At 40.9% G+C, this 20153-nt stretch overlaps 1 protein-coding gene across 2 annotated transcripts in view; it reads left to right on the plus strand.

Annotated features, from left to right (window-relative positions):
- Nucleotides 1-20034, plus strand: part of LOC113681097 (von Willebrand factor A domain-containing protein 3B) — a 21700-nt gene extending 1666 nt beyond the window's left edge. Inside the window, exons 4-41 of one of the 2 annotated variants that reach the window (XM_027198164.2) lie at nt 301-392; nt 1025-1122; nt 1368-1520; nt 1644-1803; nt 1930-1998; nt 2526-2626; nt 2715-2962; nt 3646-3755; nt 3874-3996; nt 4497-4651; nt 5466-5523; nt 5795-5875; nt 6051-6143; nt 6432-6569; nt 7042-7169; nt 7339-7393; nt 7483-7610; nt 8248-8627; nt 9229-9271; nt 9679-9702; nt 10067-10205; nt 10811-10932; nt 11468-11518; nt 11721-11895; nt 12468-12548; nt 12875-13105; nt 13245-13409; nt 14277-14374; nt 14652-14713; nt 15078-15495; nt 15946-16673; nt 16860-16973; nt 17662-17838; nt 18062-18262; nt 18391-18464; nt 18970-19051; nt 19501-19579; nt 19682-20034. In XM_027198164.2, the coding sequence (XP_027053965.2) occupies nt 301-392; nt 1025-1122; nt 1368-1520; nt 1644-1803; nt 1930-1998; nt 2526-2626; nt 2715-2962; nt 3646-3755; nt 3874-3996; nt 4497-4651; nt 5466-5523; nt 5795-5875; nt 6051-6143; nt 6432-6569; nt 7042-7169; nt 7339-7393; nt 7483-7610; nt 8248-8627; nt 9229-9271; nt 9679-9702; nt 10067-10205; nt 10811-10932; nt 11468-11518; nt 11721-11895; nt 12468-12548; nt 12875-13105; nt 13245-13409; nt 14277-14374; nt 14652-14713; nt 15078-15495; nt 15946-16673; nt 16860-16973; nt 17662-17838; nt 18062-18262; nt 18391-18464; nt 18970-19051; nt 19501-19579; nt 19682-19784 (5537 nt within the window). In that variant the 3' untranslated portion in view covers nt 19785-20034. Of the gene's footprint in view, nt 1-300; nt 393-1024; nt 1123-1367; nt 1521-1643; nt 1804-1929; nt 1999-2525; nt 2627-2714; nt 2963-3645; nt 3756-3873; nt 3997-4496; nt 4652-5465; nt 5524-5794; nt 5876-6050; nt 6144-6431; nt 6570-7041; nt 7170-7338; nt 7394-7482; nt 7611-8247; nt 8628-9228; nt 9272-9678; nt 9703-10054; nt 10206-10810; nt 10933-11467; nt 11519-11720; nt 11896-12467; nt 12549-12874; nt 13106-13244; nt 13410-14276; nt 14375-14651; nt 14714-15077; nt 15496-15945; nt 16674-16859; nt 16974-17661; nt 17839-18061; nt 18263-18390; nt 18465-18969; nt 19052-19500; nt 19580-19681 lie in introns of both variants that reach the window. The other variant, XM_089192006.1, reaches the window with a different exon arrangement.
- The last annotated feature ends 119 nt before the right edge of the window (nt 20035-20153 follow it).

A 20153-nucleotide genomic window follows, 5' to 3' on the forward strand; every position in this document is an offset into this window, starting at 1 on the left:
AACACAAGTAAAGAAATTATCCTTGCAGTTGGACTGCAGTGTAGGCAAAAAATTCAGGATACATAGAAATTAATACCTGTGCCTTCCAAATACTACATGTGGTTGGGTGTCACTACTGACATAGCGACAAAGCCACAAGTTAGGAGCATGTCAAATTTTAGGGGGGTTCTTGCCATTTTGCATAAGGTGTGTGTTTATTAGCTAAAATTATAACTTGATTCTAAATCACATGGCTTACATAAATGTTCTGCTGATTGAGTAATATAAAATTTTAGTCTGAAATTGTTGTTTTCTGTACAGATTATGTGAGGCCTCTTAAAAAACCAGTCCGTGCAAGATATTGTAAGGGGCTGTTTACCCAGGTTCCCTTTAGAGATGGCTCAGTGTACAATGTAAGTATCTTCTCAATCTATCTCAAGGCATTTGACACTGCTGAAGATGCATATTCTCCATACTGTTCTCTGTAAATTTTTTTGAGGTGCTGATAGGGATAATTTGTATCAAGAGCTTCTTTACTTGGAGATCATTTCCTTAATTTTTGTGACATTTATGTTTGATTAACCCTTTACACCCTAACATCAGTATAGATATTCTCCATACTGTTCTCTATACATCTCCTAAGGTGCTGACAAGGAGAACTTGTTTAGAAATGAAGAGCTTCCTTTAGTTGGTGATCATTTCCTTTATTCTCTTGACCTTAATGTTTTATTCAAGGACAATATTGTAAGGAGAAAGTAGATGCTAGTCAACTCCTAGGAGTTAAAGGGTTAAGGGGTGATATTGGAAAGAGAAATTAGTTGGTATTTGTAGACACTCTTGAGCTTAAAGGCTTATTATAATGGACTGAAGTACATGTATGTTTATACTCTTTCCTCTGAAAGTTCTCTGCAACTTAATTGGCAGAGCTGTAGTTTAAACAATTGGCCTTGGGATCCCTGCTTTGTTTATAAATCCTTGGAGAACTTTTCAACAAAAGAATGTTTTTGGGGGATTTTAAAAATGGAAAAATTTACGTCTTTGACAGCTTGTTGCCAGCAAGGAGAAACTGCGCATGATAGAGAGTCAACTTAAGCAAGCTATATCACTTTACAAGCGAAGACTTGAGTGGTTAACAACTGAGAGGTAAATGTACATTTAAGCAATGAATTAAACAATGGCTAAAATTTTAAAATCTTAAGATGTTACCATTACTTTATGTACCTAAAACTTAATAACTAATAATTATATTTAACTTAAGTTTACTTCTTAGTTTTTGGGTCTTCTAAGGTTGTATGCATATTTCAAATATGACCAGTTGCAAAGTTAACATGAAACAATAACTGACTGTTTCAATAAGCAATTAAATTATGAGATCTTTTGCTTTACAGTCGGAGGGTTTTTGGAGTTATCGAAGAGCGTTGCATCTGCATTGTGTTGGACGTGAATACTACAAGTGAATCTGAATTCAGTACTTACCTTCATGGCCTAGTACAATTGCTAAAAGAACAGGTCATGTTTATTGCAAAGTTTAACCTTATCAGGTAACTATGCTCATTTGAAAATAGAATTGAAAAATATTTACACAGACTTTCATACTGTGCTTACCAATGTTAAGATGAGTGAAGGCAAGAGAGTTCAGCCATGTCTCTTTTCTTCAACTTTAGGTGTGCAATGGATTCAGATTGCTGGCAAGAGCATGCTGTAAATGTTACTCTTGACAGCATGGAAGGAGCTCTTAATTGGCTCTGGGACCTGAAGACAACAGTTCCGCGCTCAGCAACTTGCACAGTAGAAGGGATCCTCAAAGGACTGGCTGATCAACATGTTAGTTTTCCTTGTGATAATAAACTCTAGAAGTGCACTGTCACAATGACCAGTGCAGTTTGAATTTGACCAGCTCACAGCCATGGCGAGTACTAAAGTTTAACCACTTCTTTCCCATGTCATTAGATTGAAGCTGTGTATCTTTTTACTGAGGGGAGTGCTTCAAGTGGATCACAGGAAATGCTCAAGAGAAAGGTAGGTAGACTGAATACAATTGTAGAAATATGGTGGGGATTGCTTACTTTATTTTGTTTTGAAGCTGCATAAGTTTCAAGAAACAATTATACCACACAGGCAGATGGCCTGCCTTTAGGTGTGCTATTTTACATCAGCACAGAGGACTGTTGGTCACAAAAGTGAATAGATGATTTGAAATGATCTAGAATATATATGACTGGCAGAATCGATAATTAGATTTAACAGATGGACTTACAAGGAGTGGTTCCTTGTGCATTGTTACCTGTCAGGTTTTACTGGAACTTGAAGGGCTGATTTTCATGTTGGGAAAAATACAGGAAAAGTCTGAGAATTCCCCCCAGGGCATGGATGAAAATAAAATTATAACCCAATTGTGGCTTCAGGTTTTGGAATTGAAGCTGCACCACTTCTGTGGCAAGTTAGTTGTCATCCCAACTTCCATGCTATTTTCCATTTTTTTTTTAATGATTGTTGGTATGTGGTAATGACTAAGAGCAATGTGTTAATCACTTTCTGTTTTGCAGATACAAGGGAGTCGTGTACCTATTCATGTTGTGTCTTTTAACTGCAATGATCCTGGAACTGTGACATTTCTGAAGGACATATCCAGAATAACCAAAGGAAGGTAAGCTATACGCCCCAAAGGAAACAAGGTTGAGATATGATTTTGATGTACTTACATGTATATTGCAAAATTTTGTTGGTTTTTGTAGGTTCCATGCTTATTCAGTCATTAATGAGTATGAAGATAGCTTTGACAGCTTTACCAAGTCCATTGAAGCTGACAGCACCGAGCAGCCCCAAGGGCGTGGCAGAGGTGATGGCATGCCTTCCTTGAAACTTGGTGTGGGTGTCAGGGAAGATGTGATCACTTTATGGGAAGAGTTGGATGAAGCAAGGAACACTTTGGCAGAGATTCAAGCTCTGCTGTGTGAAATTAAAGATCCAAAAGAAACACCAGGTACAAACGTTATACGATGATATTTTATTCTTTACTCTTTGAATCCGTTTGAAGAGTGGGCATTTTGTCAAGTCGTATTGCGAGTTTCGTCCTTAAAACATCTCACGCCTTCTCGAATAGTTAAGTTAACACGAGGCTCGCGCTACGAGCTGCCAGCTATTGATACAGTAGAGCCTCTGACGCTCACAACGGGTAAAATGGCGCTTCGAGGGAAAGTGATGGTTTTCCAGTCACTTTACATAAGTTAGCTTTTATGAGTACCTTTTCGGTTGTCAGGTATGGGTAAAAACCAAGCCAAAATGTGTTTTTAGCAAATTTCTGAAGGTTTGGCAAACCAAGAATCCCTTGTCACTCACGGCAAGATCCTTTTTTTAATCCGAAAATTCATGGGGTTTGCGCTTTTTCATTCTTAGCTTTGCTTTCAGCGTTAACCAAGCACTTTTTTTCTCCTTTTGAATGTTTCATGATATGATGTTGACTTATCAACTTTCAAAAACTAAGTTTACACTCAAACGATAGTGAAAACAAAGTTGAGTTGTAGTGGGACTTCCCGGTGAAGTTGTTTGCCGCAAAAAGATTGCGAGGAAGTTCACGCCTTGCGGAGATTATGACACCTCGAAAATACTTTTATGATAACTTGTGCGCGCTCTAGATGTTTATCATTTTTATTGTTCCTGTTTCAGTGTCTACTCCTCCTAACACTGCCCCTGACAAGACTCAAGATAGAATTACTAGCTTAGGCCACACTAAAGCAAAGAGTGAGATGTACATGAGCTCTCGAGACTGGCTAAAGGTATCTTGTTTACGTTTTTCTTTTTTTCAAAGGGGATGAGGGGATCTCATGTAAAAGTTATGGGGGTGGTCATCCAAGATTTTGCATACTAATCGATTTTTTACTTCTGTTTTCACAGCGACATGGTTTGAAGTCGAAAAAACTGTTATTCTATGACTTGCTACAGAGCCTGGCTTTTAAACACTGCGATGGAGTCGTGGACATCCAGACAGCACCAGTTTCTTTAGACAGTACTGACGCTGTGAGTAAGATGCATGAAATGTAACTGATGTTGCAGACCTTTTAATGAGTTAGTCATGTCGAGATCCAGTAACGTTGATTTCAATGGCAATTAGGAAAATTGTTTAAGGGAATTCTTTCCTCCTATCAAGTAAGTCGAGATAAGCAGAACACCCTATTTTACATTCAAGGGAGTCGATGGCCTGCTAGTGTAGACGTATTCCAGTTTTCGTTTCTCTCCTCCCAAAAGATTCAGGTGGAGAGATGTGTCAACCGTACCTTACAACAAAGGAGATCGATAGGATTGAACCTTTAAGGTTGTCTGTGGGTAAATTTTTGAAGGGAATGGTGAGAGTCGCAGGGAGGATGCTAAACAAAATAAACTTTTTTAATTTGGTGATGGATGTTTCCTGAAACAGACAATTCTTCAAAAGCGAGTAAATATTCATAGCCGACATGTTCACAACATGGTATACACTGCAGATTAATTGGTTCTTCCATTTATGTTGTCCTCTCCTACAGATTGTTCGTCCTAAATTAGTCAATGCGCGTTACTGTGATAAGTTTGCGCATGTGCGATGGAAAGATGGGTCCATAATGCACGTGCACGTCAGTGGACCAATACACAGAAATTACGAACAGAGGATCTTGTCGGCTTTGGATTCATATAGAAAGAGGTGAGTAGTTTTGAAGAGCTGGCAGCGGTTGTTCAAAAGGTGGATAACGCTATTCACTGGACGAATCTCTATTTGTGGTGGATGGCGCAGTAAGTTTTGTTTACACTTATCCGCTGGATAGCAATTTATCCGTTGGATGGCGCCATCCACCCATTTGAGCAACTGGGCCTCGGTCGAGATAAAGCGAGTTTCAATTGTGTCCAAAATAAATCCAGGACTCTATATGCATGCTGGTAGTTTGTTTGAGGCAATGTTCTCTTTTCTAAATAGAATAAGAAAGATTGGAAGTTTTTGAGCTCGGTAAAGAAATAGAGAAAGAGGCTTTTCGTCGTCACGAGCGTGGGACAAAGAAAAAACTCCCCTGCGAGGAATCGAACCTCAGACCTTCGGATTCCGCACTCCGATGCTCTACCACTGAGCCTGAGGTCCGGGGTTCGATTCCTCAAGGGTACTCAGAATTTTTTGTCCCACGCTCGTGAGAAGATGAAAAAACATCTTTTTCAATATTCTCTTTTGTTCCATGGACATTTATTTTCGCGCGAGCCACTGAAAAAAGTCCCGGATGTGTCGCCTCATTCTGAATGCTGATTTGTTTCGCTTTATTTCGCTTTGTGATTGGTCTACAAGTCTCGCGCCACCCTTTCAACCAATCAGTGGCACCACTGAAGCTTAGCACGAGTGGCTCTGTGACGTCATTCTGTTCACGAAGGCGAATTCTTACGATGGCTTCTTGAGGAGAACATACAGTGAAGGTTTTTTTAGCTAATGGATTCTGAAGTTCATTAATCAAAATGTTATTTGGTTTGCATTGTAGGATGGAGTGGTTACAACAAGGAAGCAGAGAACTATTTGGCACGATAATCGAAGACCAGGTTTGTGTAGGTTTTTCTTTAAAAAAATAATCCATGATTGTGATGGTTATGCTTTACTACGATATACAATTGGTTTAAAAAAAAAACGTTGCTCCTCAGTTCCATGCGATCAGATGCGGAAAAACTAACACCAGCCTTGACCTGATCACTCGCCTTTTCCCGCGCTTGAAACCTGTTACCTGAAGTGGGCCTACTTCGCTACTTCCATTTTGATAGGCTGAAGTGATTTACCTTCATTGGTTATGTTACTGACTGTTAATCGTTGTTACAGGTAGCTGTGTTGATAGATACCTCCGCATCTATGGCGTCAAGATTGTTTCTTGTTAAGGACAAACTTTACAGACTCATGCAGGTTTGTTATAGCAAGAACAAAAGATTTTAGTTGATTTTGTTTCGTGCGTTGGCCTTTCGTCAGACACCTAAAGGGCCAACGCTCGTAAAGTCAGCTTTAGAAACTCTCTACGATGGCCAATTTACATTATCAATTCAGTTGATTAAACTAAATTATTTTTTTTTATGTCTTGTAGGAACAGTTACGTCATAAGCTGAAGTTCAACCTGGTGAAGTATGACACAAGAGTCCAAGCTTGGAGAGATCGATTGGTTGACTGTAACACACATGTATGTGAGAGGAAATGATTAACTAAGAGTAGAAGTCTAAGGATTTGTTGTTGAAAACCTCAGCTTTTTAAAGCATTTAACACAACTGTGCAGGGGAGGTTGCTTCGACGTAGTCATCAGCCAATATTTGTAATATTGTTTGTTGTGTCGCTGTCGTCTTTATGAGCAGGATGCTTTGAAGATCTTGCAAAAGAACCTGCATTGTCATCGCTGTTGTTTTCTTTCCTTCCTCCGAATTTTCGTCACAGCGAACAGACTATAATTTAACGGTTTTTTTTTTCTTTTCAGAACCTGGACAACGCATGGCAATGGGTAAAAGGTCTCAGCACTGGTGGTTCCACAAACACGCTAGCAGCTCTCAAACTGGCCCTCGCTGATCCTCAGTGTCACGCAATCTACTTGCTCACGGATGGACGCCCAGACCAGGTTACATTTTCATAGTTCTGTTTACTCTTATTCCTCGACCCTTGAGCACCTCGTGAGGATTTGAAGTTAGTGCTTGTAACGAGTTTAAATTTTAAAGAATTTTTCGGTTGTGTCGCTAGTGATTTAGGATTGTATTGGGTGTTCTTTGTGTTTTGTGATTTGACTAGAAATGCGTGGCCCAACCTTATCAAAGATGCAAAGACTAAAACAAATCGCGCAGCTTGGTGTCTTCTGTTTCCTTGCGCTTGATATTGTTTGCATTTTTTCTTTTTGTATCTGTGTGTGTGTGTTTTTATATTTCTGTTTTATGTTTCATTCTTTCTTTCAATTGCCGTTTGCTCCTTATAATTTTTACCTTTGATTACCCCTGTGGTTTCTTTGGGTTTGGTTTTACAACATTCAATTGACAAAATTGTTGCCCTCTCTTGCTGTATTCCTCAGTTTCTTACGGCTGTACCTCATTATCTTTTAGCCCCCTTCTTCTATTCTGGCCCAAGTACAGTTGTTGAACCCAGTCCCCATTCACGCCATCTCCTTCAACTGTGCGGACACGGAAGCAAATCAGTTTCTCTGTCAGTTGGCCGCAGAAACTGGAGGCAGGTAAGCCGTGTATTCCTGTGAAGATGCCACTGTCAACTTAAAGAGCTGCTTCGTGATATTTTAAGTCAAATGTACAGTTGTGACGAATTTACAACATTTTTGTTTCTTAAAGAAACTAACATGTGGTCATTCGTGTTTTTGTTTTTGTTTTGGCTTTTTTGTCCGGAAGATTTCACTATTTCTCTGAAGATGGATACGATACAGATGGTCCAAAGCCATTCGAAGTAAGTGTTTTGCTTTCTTGAAATAATTGCTCCGTAAAATTCCGGTACAAAAACTGCGCTGCTTGAACAAACATCTCTATGAATTTCAGAGCGAAGACCTGAGACTTTTGAGGGAAGAGATCGAGAAAGGTTTGGGAGATTTGCGCAAAGTTACCTTGATCAGAAATGAATGTGCGCAGCTCGACTGGTTTGGATCCAACACCGGGCGCTGCTCAAAGTAAGTAACTGAAATGCCATCTCGGAGCAAATTGTCTAAGTCAGAACTAGTTGGCTAGTCTGATTTCCATACTTAATCAAAGTTGTTTTATTGAGGTACCATGGACAGTCTGGTCAGGTCTGTCGGTTCCTATGTCAGCTCCACTCTTCTGACGATTTCCCACAAACAGTTTCTTGGAATAGCTTTATTACCCTGAGATTAGTCTTCTTTCCGGCTGTTTCGTAGATGCAGAGTGTTAGTGGGAAAGCTTTTGTCTTCCTGTAGATTATTGAACAGGCTGTAAGGAAAAGCTATTTTGATTACAGCAAAGTAAGATGCCTTAAGTTAAGCTCGATGAAAGACACAGTTCCCCGTGGCCGTCCAGTTAGGAAACGGAGTAGTGCATAAGAATGTGTTTATGTCTTAACTAAACCAAACTTTGTTTGGTATGAGGTCAAAGATAACATCAACAAAAGATTTGTATCATGAAATACCGACCTTCTTTCTTCGGATTGAAAGAGAATGATCGAAGGGCGGTAGCAACCTGTTTTTCTTTTGTATGCTTGTTTTCTCGGTTTAGTTATATTAATTCTGTTCCCCCTTGTAATTCTTACGTTTCGTACCTTTTGAACATGTTTTTGATATTGCACCTCAACAGGAGCCATCCAAGATCCGTCAGTGCATCCTCGCACAGGCCATTCTCAGCCAAACACACCATGACACCCTCCCCACCCGGCTCGGAATGCTCTGCTAGTGCCAGAATCCGGCCAGCATCTGCCAGGCCTCGACCGGCTAGTGCTAGACCCCGCCCAGCCAGTGCACGGATAACGTACAGCAGTCACAAAGACTACCTCGTCAACACTGCATGCCGGGATATTCCGCGGTCTCCTTCCCAATCCTCCGTTAGTCGTAAGATGGGAGAGACGAAAACCAGTCAGCTAAGACTGGGCCTGAGGAAGAAAACAGCGGATTCTTGGATGCTAGAAGAATCAAGACAGTACCTTGGCAGGAAACCTGAAGATTTTAAACAACCGAAACGTAATGATTTGGTTTTGCTGTTTAAACCTATAAGCGGTTATCATTGGAAATGTCCGGAATTTCATACAATTAAATGCAAATACACACAAATGGTAGCAACCTAAATAGGCAGGTATTTTTTGTGGATAACCGTACAAAATTTCACGTAGCCAGGTGTTGCGTTACCCAGAAAAATGCAATCTTAATTTTAAACATATTGATGACAATGACAATAATAATGATGATAAAACAGCCATTTTATGGTTTCGATTCTATCATATTCAGGTCAGAATGACTGGATTGTGAACAATTTCAGACTTTCATTTCTCCGATAATTCCAACTGTATTAACTTTGGATTAGTCCTTCGATTGACAAATTTTTATTTAGAATTCGGTCATTATAGTAAAGAAACAAGTGATGGAATTTGAGGAAACTACTGACACGCTTTCTTTTTAACTCCCCCTGGTCGTAAATCGAAGAGTACAAAACTTGGTCATTATAGTATCGACCTGGGCTCGGGTAGTAAAAGGTTTGTAGTTTGGGTCTGGTTAAAAGTGTGAGGTAAAGAATGACCGTGTAGCACAAGTTCTACTTACAAAGTTTTCACTGTCTTACTTTTAGGAAAGACCAAGAAGAAGAAAAATGGCTCAAACGGAGATAAAAAGTGAGTACACGATCCATTTCTACATAGCACCTTTCAAATTTCTAATGACCCAGCCTAAGTCTTCCTATCGAGCCCAACAAACAGTATCTGTAAGATACAACCTGTTAGAGACACTTTAAGCAACTTTAAATCGATAGCTTTACTCCACTCCTTTCAGAAAACTTTAAACGTGAACATTAACGTTTTAGGACTCATCAGCCGAGTGTGCATCTCTCTACACACACGGATTTCCCAGTATTCGATATTAAAATATTTCCAAGGGTGAGATCAAAGAAATCGCGGAGTTGCGTTCTCAGAAAGGAATGTCTTGCGTTGAAGAGTTTCTAGAAAGCAAAACAAAGGAACAAATGACTTCGCAGCCTTTGTTTATTTGTTTTTACTAAATTTTAAAATTGCATTTCTTTTAGCGACGAGGAATTAAAAGAGAAAAGGTAAGTTGAATGCATCAGCTCTATCGTATGTAACAGCATCGGAAAGGCTTGAAGGTGTCCCAACGAGCTAGCCCGTATTTTTCGGGCGAACTTTTGATATTCTCTGGGGCAAACACGTGTTGTTGGTGGCGAGTACTAGTAGCTGAGAAAAGTTTGTTTTCAGAATTATTGCAAAAGAAATTTAATTAGATAGTCGGGTATTTTTTTCAACCACTCAAGGGAGGTTTCCAGGCTTACCGAACCAAACCTCGTCTTTTTTCTCTTTATTACTTTATTATTGCGCCTGTTCTCTTCTTGAACGCAGAAACGGGCCACATTTCCCTGCACGCAAATCGACTTCACCATAATATAGGTTCCTTGTTAGTTCTAGATGGCTTAAGAAACATGGACTGGTAGCCAGACGGCTTACTATTCTGGACGCTCTCGCCCCTACGCTGATTCCTCACAGTACCAAGTATGTTCCGATATTGGACAAACATGTCCTCTCCAAGGTTTTTGACCAGGTAATTATATACTGAATCTCCAGACCATGTGTCTTTTAAGTTCTCTTCTTGTCTGCAGAAAATTTGAGATCTAGGCTAATATGTTCTTAGCTGATCGAAGTAACTTTCTTGGGGTAAGCTTCGTTCAAATCGCTCTTATCATCAAGAATCTTTGGCTAATTTACCTTGCATAATCTCTGGAGGTTAACAGAGTCAACATTTTTATCTTGTATTGCAACTCTCTGGTCGAGGTTATGCCTGAAAAACGCTGACCAGTCACCGACGTCTCCACAACTCAAGCGGAAGTCATCAATTCAACCCAGGAATGGTGATGACTTCTACTTTGGTTTTCAAAACGCCAGTCACAGTCGTTAAAAAAATAATCTTCAAGCGACTACAGGGTTCATTCAGTTCAACTTTTCGATGATCGTTTTCTCCATACCACAGTCGAAGAATAGAGAAGGATTCAATCTATATCCCTTGACAGAAAATTTCACCAACTCAAAAAATGAAAAGCAAGATCGCAACTGATCGCGGCTCGCTTTGGTAACATGCAAGCGCTTCCTCTCGCTTTCGGTTTTGTTTTAAGACCCTCAATAAAAGAAGCCTTTTAAAATTCTTTCTAGGTTCTTCCATTAGCCCACACCTCGGGGAGCAATCGCGATGAGGTACAACTGGTCAACCCACAAGGAGTGAATCTTAAGGCGTACGAGGCTCGGTTAGAAAAAGCCATCGAAGACTACAAAAGGTGAATAATGTCAAGTTAGTCTCTCTAAAGGCTATGTAACTTGTAAGGCCGGATATAGCTTATCCAAATTTTCTGCATCCCTTACGAGACCGTAGACTAGTCGTAGTCTGCAGTCTCGTTAGGGCGGATGTTTTCCAATTATCATACTGGGAAGTGCCTCCTCTGATCCCATGTGATTCGAGAAAAGATGTTCAAATCAGAATGGAAATGTCGCGCATTTACTACGCAAGTTATTTACATGGACTTTCAAGACCTCGAGCCTGTATTCCCCTCATGCGGCCGTTCCGCCTGCTCATTAAGATTCGCGTAATGACCGCAAAAACAGCAACCTATCTGAAATTTAAAAAGCAAACAAACGGAAGAGGAAGTAAAAAGAAAACTGCGGCTTGTAATTACCTTTTTTGGGGGTTTTATCGAAGGTGGAGGTAGCTAAAGTTGCCCGTTTCTGAGAGAATCCACGTAGTGATCTTTCACTATGTTATATTTGTTTCGTTTTCTAATGTTTTGTTTTTCTTCTTTCCTTTCTTTATTTTAGGCGTCTCGATGAGAAGGTGTTCGTCAACCTCAGTGATGAAGAAAGAATGAAGTAAGGAGATGCCTCTGTTGCTTTGCATATCTTTGGAATAGAAATTATTACTGCTACTTACCAGCCTCCTTCGCAACCGGTGTTTGGTCTCGTCTCACAATTCGCTCTCTCCCTTGTGACGAGGCTAGACAAAGGCTGCTAAGCAGACTACTTGCTAAAGCAGCTATATTTTTTTTGTTACCTTTCCGAATAATCAAACAAGGTATCCCGAAGACAGGATCCCCTCATTCCTAGACAACAAGCAATCCATATTGAATGACCTGGAGAGGCAAGGGTTGCCATTAGACCCGGAAGATATTACTTTGTTGGAGAGAGAAATCGAACAAGCTCAGACATACCTCCTACAGTCCAAAGACCTGCGACAAAAATCTGAACAGGTTAGTTGTCCTATTTACCGGCTCATATCATGAAGTTTTTTCTTTACATTTAGAAATCTTGAGCACATACCTTTAAGAGATGCGGATGGCATTTCGAAGTTCTCAGTTCCTTTCCTTGTAGTTTTGTAAAAATCATTTGACTGTAGCGTCTGGTTTAAATGCTGAAAAAATGTCATTCCAACTTAAAATGCGCCAAAAGTAGGCGTTTTCACCGGCTTAAAACGTTTTTGCTTTTGTTCTGTAAAATTATCAAAGCGGACAGTTGTGTAGATTGAAAAAAAAAATTACTATAGAATTTTGCAAAAATACAAAGATCTTGATTTTGATCTCCTAGAGGTAATAGACGTTCTCTTGACAATTATAATTCATTATCAATGAAAAAGTGATGGAGATATACAAGGTTATCAGGTTGAGTGTCTTTTGCTGATATGGTGTTTAAGTCTCACAACCTATTCAAACGAAAATGTATGGAAGCCATAATTAAGGGGAGATCATCAATCAGATCATAAGAGTATATGGTTAAAGAGCCTTGGTACAAATCAGTGTTTATCAGTGTGTTTCTTTTCCGAAAGGCGTCCCGTGAAATTGCAGAACAGCAAAGGAAAGCTCGCGAGGAGGCTGAGAACAAGAGAAGTGAACAAATCATGTCAAAGGTAAGAGATGGATTGTTATCCACGAGTGAGGGATTGCTGTTTTTTATAGCTTTTTATGTAACCGCTCGAGTGCAGGATCATGGGAGACGTCTGCGATCATGTATACGGTCTTTGTCGAAGTCCCTAAGTAACGCTAGCAGAGGCCAGTATCCCGGATGTGATCACTTGAGACTGACGTCACATTGGTTGTCAGTGTCAACTTTTTAGTCCTATTATCGATGTTATTTCGTTTATATTAGAATTTTACGCCGATTAAGATTGTTCGTAATTGTTCATATCACATCGAGGTCTCTTGAGTGACATTTTTTTTCTGCTTTCTTAAACAGCCTGCCAAAACTTCTCCTCCTCCGTCCCAGTCCTACTCCAACAAGAACCGCCTTCTTAACCACAAGGTCCTGGCGCGAAGCGAGGTGGATGGCTTTTACTACGCAGGCGTGGTTACCCGCTGTTTAAACCCTCGTTATGTCGAGGTTGACTTCCGGGACTTTGACCGGCAAGTGGTGTCGTCCAGATACGTGATCACCGTTCAAGGAGCTCGACCATGTCCCTCCCTCAAGGTATGGAAACATTAGGAATAGCTCAATTTAGTCTCTTGAAATTTCCTACGTCGACTCAGCGCATTGCTTGCTTTAATTAAGCTTTGCGTAACTATCCCAATAGTGTCCCCTCGTAACCTGTTGCGTGACCTGTTTTCAGGTGGGTGACTACGTGCTCGTTAAGACGCTTGTCCCACGTGAAGAAGAGGATGACGAGATTAATGATGGTGTGCAGTGCTATGTACCAGGAATCGTTCAAGTCGTTCCTCTCAGAAAAGCCCCAGCCACCAAGTGCTACACAATACTGCGATATAACGGGAAAAAGGTGAGTTCAAGTGTTCAGACGAACCATAGTTTACTCCTGTAGAGTTTGAAAAAATGGAAATATATGAATTTGGCTTTTTTGTTCAAGGTCACGATAGAAGAGGCAGAGCAAAAACGAGGTGGGAGGTTTGGGTCGGGTTGCGATACGACCTAAACCTCTATCGCTTTTGCACTCCTCCGCTGCTATGGCGGCGTTTATTATCGTGCTTCGTTTTACTTACTGAACTCTCTTAAGGCTCCCCTTAATTTCCGGCGCAGCATGAAAGTTTCATCCACCCCCTATTGTCGGTTGTCCCTTGACACCCCGAAAGAAATTATCATCTAATTTCTCCGTACAGTATCACTGCTGAATCAGACAAAAGATTTTGACAATAAAATAACATGATCGCCAACCAATGGATTTCTTGATTGTGAAAAAAATTCTCCTTGTCATTAGTTTTGGAAATGTATATAGAACCGTATGGAGAATATTTAGTTGGATGGCAAGAAGTAAAGGGCTAATTGTTGGCATTTTGTTAGGTGTCTCGGGGACCCATTTACTCTCTTGGGTCGTAAGAGGTACTGTGGGACTATTGTGCCTTGATAACACAGCTTAATGCCGAGCACGGTGATTTAACCTTTTGCCACTACTCGTACGCCTACAGTAAGAGCTGTTCTCTTCTTTGCTCCTAGGACGGGCAGGAAATGATAAAAGTAATTAGCGTAACTGAGTGACCTCTCTCCTAGATCAAGGGGATGAGTTATTTCTTGTTACAACTGGTGTAGCTCTCTTCAACCTGTTATAACTTCAAACCAATCTTCCCTGCGATTGAACTTATCAGATACCTTATTATTATTTTTATTTTTTATTTTTTTTTGCCTCTTGTAGATCACCTCTCTGAGAAATGACCTGGTGAAGATCTCTAAAGCGCGCTACACTTTCGCTTGTCGTTATATCCGGGACGCTTTGCTGACTGCTTATCGATCGTAAGTTAAATTGATCTATGAGTTGGCCAGAGTTTAGACTCTCGCTTTTGTTAGTCCCGAAACTTTCATAAGCCACCGGGGATCCATCTGCGTTGGGCAGTCGAGCCGGACTAGGAATTATTGTTCTAGGCATCCCTGGATCTCTTTACGACACAAAGTTTGCTATGTCGTTGACAGAAAATATAGGGGCCTACTGATGACAGTGCTTCAGCTTTGGCACGCGGCACTGAATCTTGAAAATACGGTTATGTCAATTGATTGTCTTATCTTCTCCTAGAACGACCCCTTTTGCCATGTATCTGAGAGACGGCGAAGACGATGCTGGCGTAGAAGACAAAAGTAATGAAGCATCTTTGGTGTTTAACCTTTTTTTTAAAAGTTTTTTCCAATTAACGGAAATAATTACAACCCAAAGATTAACTCAGAATAAGGTGACCTTGACATCCCTCATGCAGTGTGATTGGAAACCAGCTGTAGGCTATAAAAAGGACTCGTCCCCAAAATGTTAGCGACGCCAAAGAGGCAGAGAAAATGGGGACGTGATGATGATGACGTGTTCCTCTCTCGGTCTCTCGCAACCTCTACTACTTCACGTTCCATAACTGCCCGCGCTGTTAAGAAGACTGGAAACGAGTCAAGGACTAAGTCAAGCAATTACTAAAATCATTGATTTGAATTTTAGTATTACTGCTTTCTTCTGTAGATAAGGAGAGTGGCGAAGAATCCCCTCGCAGTCAGGCAAGCAGCCGAAAAAGTAGCCGCTCAGGCAGGAGTAGTAGGGCCAGCAGTCGTGGCAGCAGTCGTAAGGATGGCAGTAGAAGCCGCAGTCCTAGTCCCGGAGGAAGCGCTGAAGGCAGTCCTCCACCCTCCTCCAAAGAGGCAACACCCCGCAGGTCATCTGGGGACAGGAAACCTTTTGAGGAGCTGAAACAAGAGCTCGAAGAGGAACACAAAAGGCAGCTGGCTGAGGTGGAGAGGAAGATGGAGGATTTGCAAAAGCAGCTAGAAAGGGAAAGAGAACGGCGCGAAAAGGCGGCAGAAGAGCTGAACGAGAAACGACGGGAACTAGATGACGAGCAACGAAAACTCTTACAGCAGCAGATTGATGATCAGAGTAACAGGTACGGGCAGCTGTATTTAGGAGCAGAGCTACCAAGGGTTTTTGAGGGTGCGCGTGACTCCCCTTCGTTGTCAAGAGAAAGTGATGATTTAAAATCACTAAGTAGTAACACAACTTTGTTGGCCGCATGTTTCTTGTTGCATGTTTTTCTCAAGTTTCTCCTTTTGTCACTAAGAAATTCATAAATGATAAACTTGTGTTTGCTTTGAATTTCCAGTTATACTGATAGCACTGATAACTTGAGTATCCTGATGCAAATTGAAAACATGTTTCATTCCAGGTTTTGCCTTTATTTGGTTTTGTCGTTTTGTTTTTCAATACTAAACTCAACTCCTTCCCGTCCACCCTCCTCTTACAGGGATTAAGTTGCCCTTGATAGCATGAATTTAAAAAAAAACAAAGGCTAATTGGCATATTCATAATGGTGAATTTCAAATTGAATTTTGAACAGACAAAAAGAGATCCAAGAGGAACAAAAGCGACTTCAAAATCAACAGAATGACCTTTTAAAGAAGCAAAAAGACCAGCAAGAACAATTACTCATGCAACAATTCAACCAGACACAGCAACTTCAACTACAGCAACAGCAACTCCTACAACAACTAGCAAACAATCTTCCATCTGAAACTCGGTCCGAGCGACCCCGGGTGAAACTTCCCGACATACCACCAGTCTCTCCTCCCAGGTCTCGCTCTATTTCTCCGCCTAGTCCATCATCGGCTCACTCATCCCCACGCTCCACTCCTAGAGGATCAACCAAAGAGTCAGGCAAGGCTTCATCTAAAGGCTCGCGCTCTCGCAGTTCAGGTAAAAAGTCCACGAAGTCGTCTTCTCCACGTTCACCCGTCGCCTCGCCTCGGCCTCAGTCCTCAACGAGGTCTTCGAGTCATAGTCTTCCTCCAGGAACAGAAGACGACCGTGATGGAGATAAAGAAGAAAGTAAAGAAGGCGACAAGAAATCCAACAGCAGCGAGAAACGAAAATCTTCGTCATCTTCGTCCTCTTTATCCTCGTCTTCATCCTCTTCCTCGTCACCACCTGTATCAGATGATGAGCAAGAGGCCGAACCAGCTCCTCTCCCTGCTGGCAGTGAATCAGAGCCTCCTTCAGTCCAGATTCACGTATCCAATGGCAACGAAGCATGTCTGATGACAAAAGGATCTCATGGACTCTTGATATGTAAGGATTTATTTCTTATATTTTTTCTGTTCTTTTGTTTTATTTCTTTTTTCTTTTTTTTTTCGTTTTTCTTTTTTTTTTTTTTTCTCCAACGAAGGAAAAGAACACATAATTTCATGTTTGATCGCATATAGGTTAATTTGTGTACCGAATCTCTTATCAGAACTTTTTTTACCCTTTTGTTAGCTCGCCTTCCTCCGGACGAGGATCCCGCGGTTGAAACTGGACGTGTTCGAAGACCCGTCCAAGTGGGAGAAGAAGTATTAGCACGCTGGTCTGACGAAGGGTGGTACTACAGAGGTAACACGAGATGCATTTACATTACTCTGTTAAGCCTGTCCGTTCTTTTTGCAAGCCTGTTTGTTCGTATCTTCGTACGAATCTTGTCGTTGGCGCTTATGTTGGGTGCGGTTTAGTAAGAACCTTTCTTGATATTTTTGGACAATGCTGTAATTGACAACTGATCTTTGCTTCTATAAAACGCAAATTGCGATGAGAATGCCTTCAGAGATTCAGAAATTAAATAGCCTTTGAAACTTGTATGCGCCAGCCATTTAAGTTGTAAAGCAATTAAGGGAGGCGAGGGCGGCAGATGGACCGTAACCCTGACCCTTTTTTTTCGCGCGTTTTAGTATATGCCTAAAATCTTCCCTGGTCATCGTGCCGACTCGCTGCCATCGGTACTTGAATGAATGAGCACTTTGCCTGTTATAGAACTATTTTAGTGCCTTTCAATGATCACTTTATGTTTCTTTTCTCCTACTTACTGATTACCAATGTAACAGACACAAGATAAACAAACGGCACTTGCCACTTTTTCTCCAGGCAAAAATATATATAGACCAAACAGTCAGGCCGGCAATAACATAGACAGACGTCAAGAAGCAGAAAGACGTACAAACGCACAAACTTTCGTTGAAGCGAGCAGTTGGCGCTGTATTATTTGTTCGGGTTTGATGATCGTATGATTGTCCTCCTTTCTCGTTAGGCACCATTCGCCAAGACTGTGGAGACGGTAGTTACTATGTAGAAGACAGCGTGGGAGACTTGGAACAGATTTACCGTCCAGACATCATTTCAGAAGCTGATGATGCTGATAACGAAATTGATGTACATGATCCTGTAGTTGCCCTCCATCCTTCATTTCCTTACAGTTACGCGCCAGGTAAGGGCAGCGGTGAAGTTGTTCTCAGAAGTGCAGGGTAGATAGCCAGTCTTTGGTTCTGGGTACTTGGTCCGTGGATGATAGTCCATGCGTTATGGTCTTAGGTCCATGAACCATGATCTGATTGTTTATGGTCCATGGTTATCACCTCAGTGTGGATAGTCGCTCTGAAACAGTGCTCAGCGGCGGGCATTCTATTTAAGCTCGTTTGTTTCTTCCCCAGGCACTGTTTTGCAAAAGGACGAGTATGGGTTATGCGTACGGCATTATGATGGTATAGAAAGCGTTGTCCCACGCGAGGACACGTATCTTCTCACTCCAGAGAAGTTTGAGAGCGATTGTAGTTACATCCTGCAGTGTGAAGAAAGTTTGGTCGGCCAGGCTGTGGTGGCAAGGAACGACCAGGATGGAATGTTCCATCTGGGTAAGTAATGTCTCCAAAGAACTACATTTTAAACTTTGCGTCATCGGCAGGAAGGAACTAGTTCTTTCAGTTTGCTTCAGTTAAGTGGATCCTCATTAATTATTGCATCATTGTCTTCTATCTTTCAGGGACTGTGCGTGAACGTGTTGGCAATGGCCGCCAGTACATCATCGAGTGGGCTGATCAAACAGTTCAGTTACAGGTACTAACAATCACAGTTCACAGTTTGAATGGCGGAATGCCCGAGAATATATTATGTGGACGGTTTTCCAACGAGCGCTTCACTGTGTCATTTGCTTCCACGTCTTTTGACATAAACCTTTTCCCATTCATTTTTCCCAAGCCATTGTTTATCGATGTATTTCTTTTTTCTGTATCCCTCTAGACAACTCTATTTTCATCTTTTTGTTAAGATAACAATTTTGGAATTCTAATATATATTTTGATATATAACCAGATACTCTCCAAGGCAATAAGCGCGAGAGCTTGTCTGAATACATCATATAAATTTTGCTAATCTGACCAGAAACTGTCAACTGTTTCTTTTCAGCTGGTAGAATCAATCTTACTTAGGACATAGAGCATGAAATAGGCCAGTATCCGTGTTATCTCGTTTTCACTGAGAAATAAAGTGAGAAATTAATTTGAATCATTCTTCTATTTGTGACAAAAAATTTATGACGATTTTTTTGCGGTTTACTCTTCAGAGTTCTGGTTACATTTTTGGAGCCCACACGAAACGCCGCCCGCTTAACATAGGTGATCGTGTACTCGCACTCTCAGATCCAGGTGTGTAAATTTTAAGTGAACGTTTCTTAGCAGAAATAACCTCAGAAGTTTTTAGCATACTTGGATATAGACAGTCTAGCTAGTTGCCTTTATAGATGAGCCCTAGTAATTCCCTCATGTGGAGACGTGAATAGAAGGGATTGAAAGAGAAAAGCAAAAGCCAAGGTTGTAATCCCGAGATCGCTTGCGAAGTTGTGACGGCGCTATCATGTGCGCACATGTACATATCCCACAAAATCTGGTCGTTTTCTATCCCTAAGCCGTGTCTCCGTCGCAGCCTTTTGTGCGTTGCGTGACGTTAAAAAAAGCCCGCTTCGGAATGGACTATTCCCGATTCACTTAAAAATTTATTTGTTAAAAATGCGAGATGAAACTGTCCTTGGCCAGTTTTGCTTTACCTTCTGCTGTAAAAGTTGCGTGAATTCTCTTCGTCATATGCTCCTTTTCAGCTCTGTTTGTCTACTTACCTGGTTGGATCGCTGGTACAAATGGCCGTAGGCTGGTAATTAAGTTCTGCAATGGGAAAAGGTATGTTTCTTGAATTCCCTCCAATCCAAAATCTTACAAATTTGACTTGTTTCTCTTGGTTAATAGTTTACACTAATCTATTTCTCCTCTCATATTTTAAAGTTCAAGTCACGTGGACCCCCAGCAGTGCTTTTGGTTGTCACGCGACTACTATGACCGTATGGTGGAAAACTTTAAGAAAAAGAGCAAAGAAAACGAGAGATGACGTAATATTCCTGTGTCGTGGTCAATACGCAAGCTTTTATTGGCTTGTTTTTCCCCAAAGAACTGTTTAATAAATTTTGGCCAAGCTGTAAATAATTACTTTATCAATGCAGTTACGTGTACATGTGTTTTTTAATTATTATTTTCATTCGCACTCTTCAGATTCCAAATCTGTGTTGTACATATGGATAAATCAGTGCAATAATTTGATCTTTGTGAGAAGCGTCTCTTCAATAAATGAGATTAAGAGATACGTGAAAAGGTTATTTTAATAGAGCGAGTTCTTTTGTGTTGTTAGGGATACAAATATTTTGATAAAAGTCGTTACGAAGTTCATCCTATTTTTGTTTGCACTATTGATAATACAAGC

Source organism: Pocillopora damicornis, chromosome 13 (assembly GCF_964200805.1).
Source record: "Pocillopora damicornis chromosome 13, jaPocDami1.2, whole genome shotgun sequence".
Lineage (NCBI taxonomy): Eukaryota > Metazoa > Cnidaria > Anthozoa > Scleractinia > Pocilloporidae > Pocillopora > Pocillopora damicornis.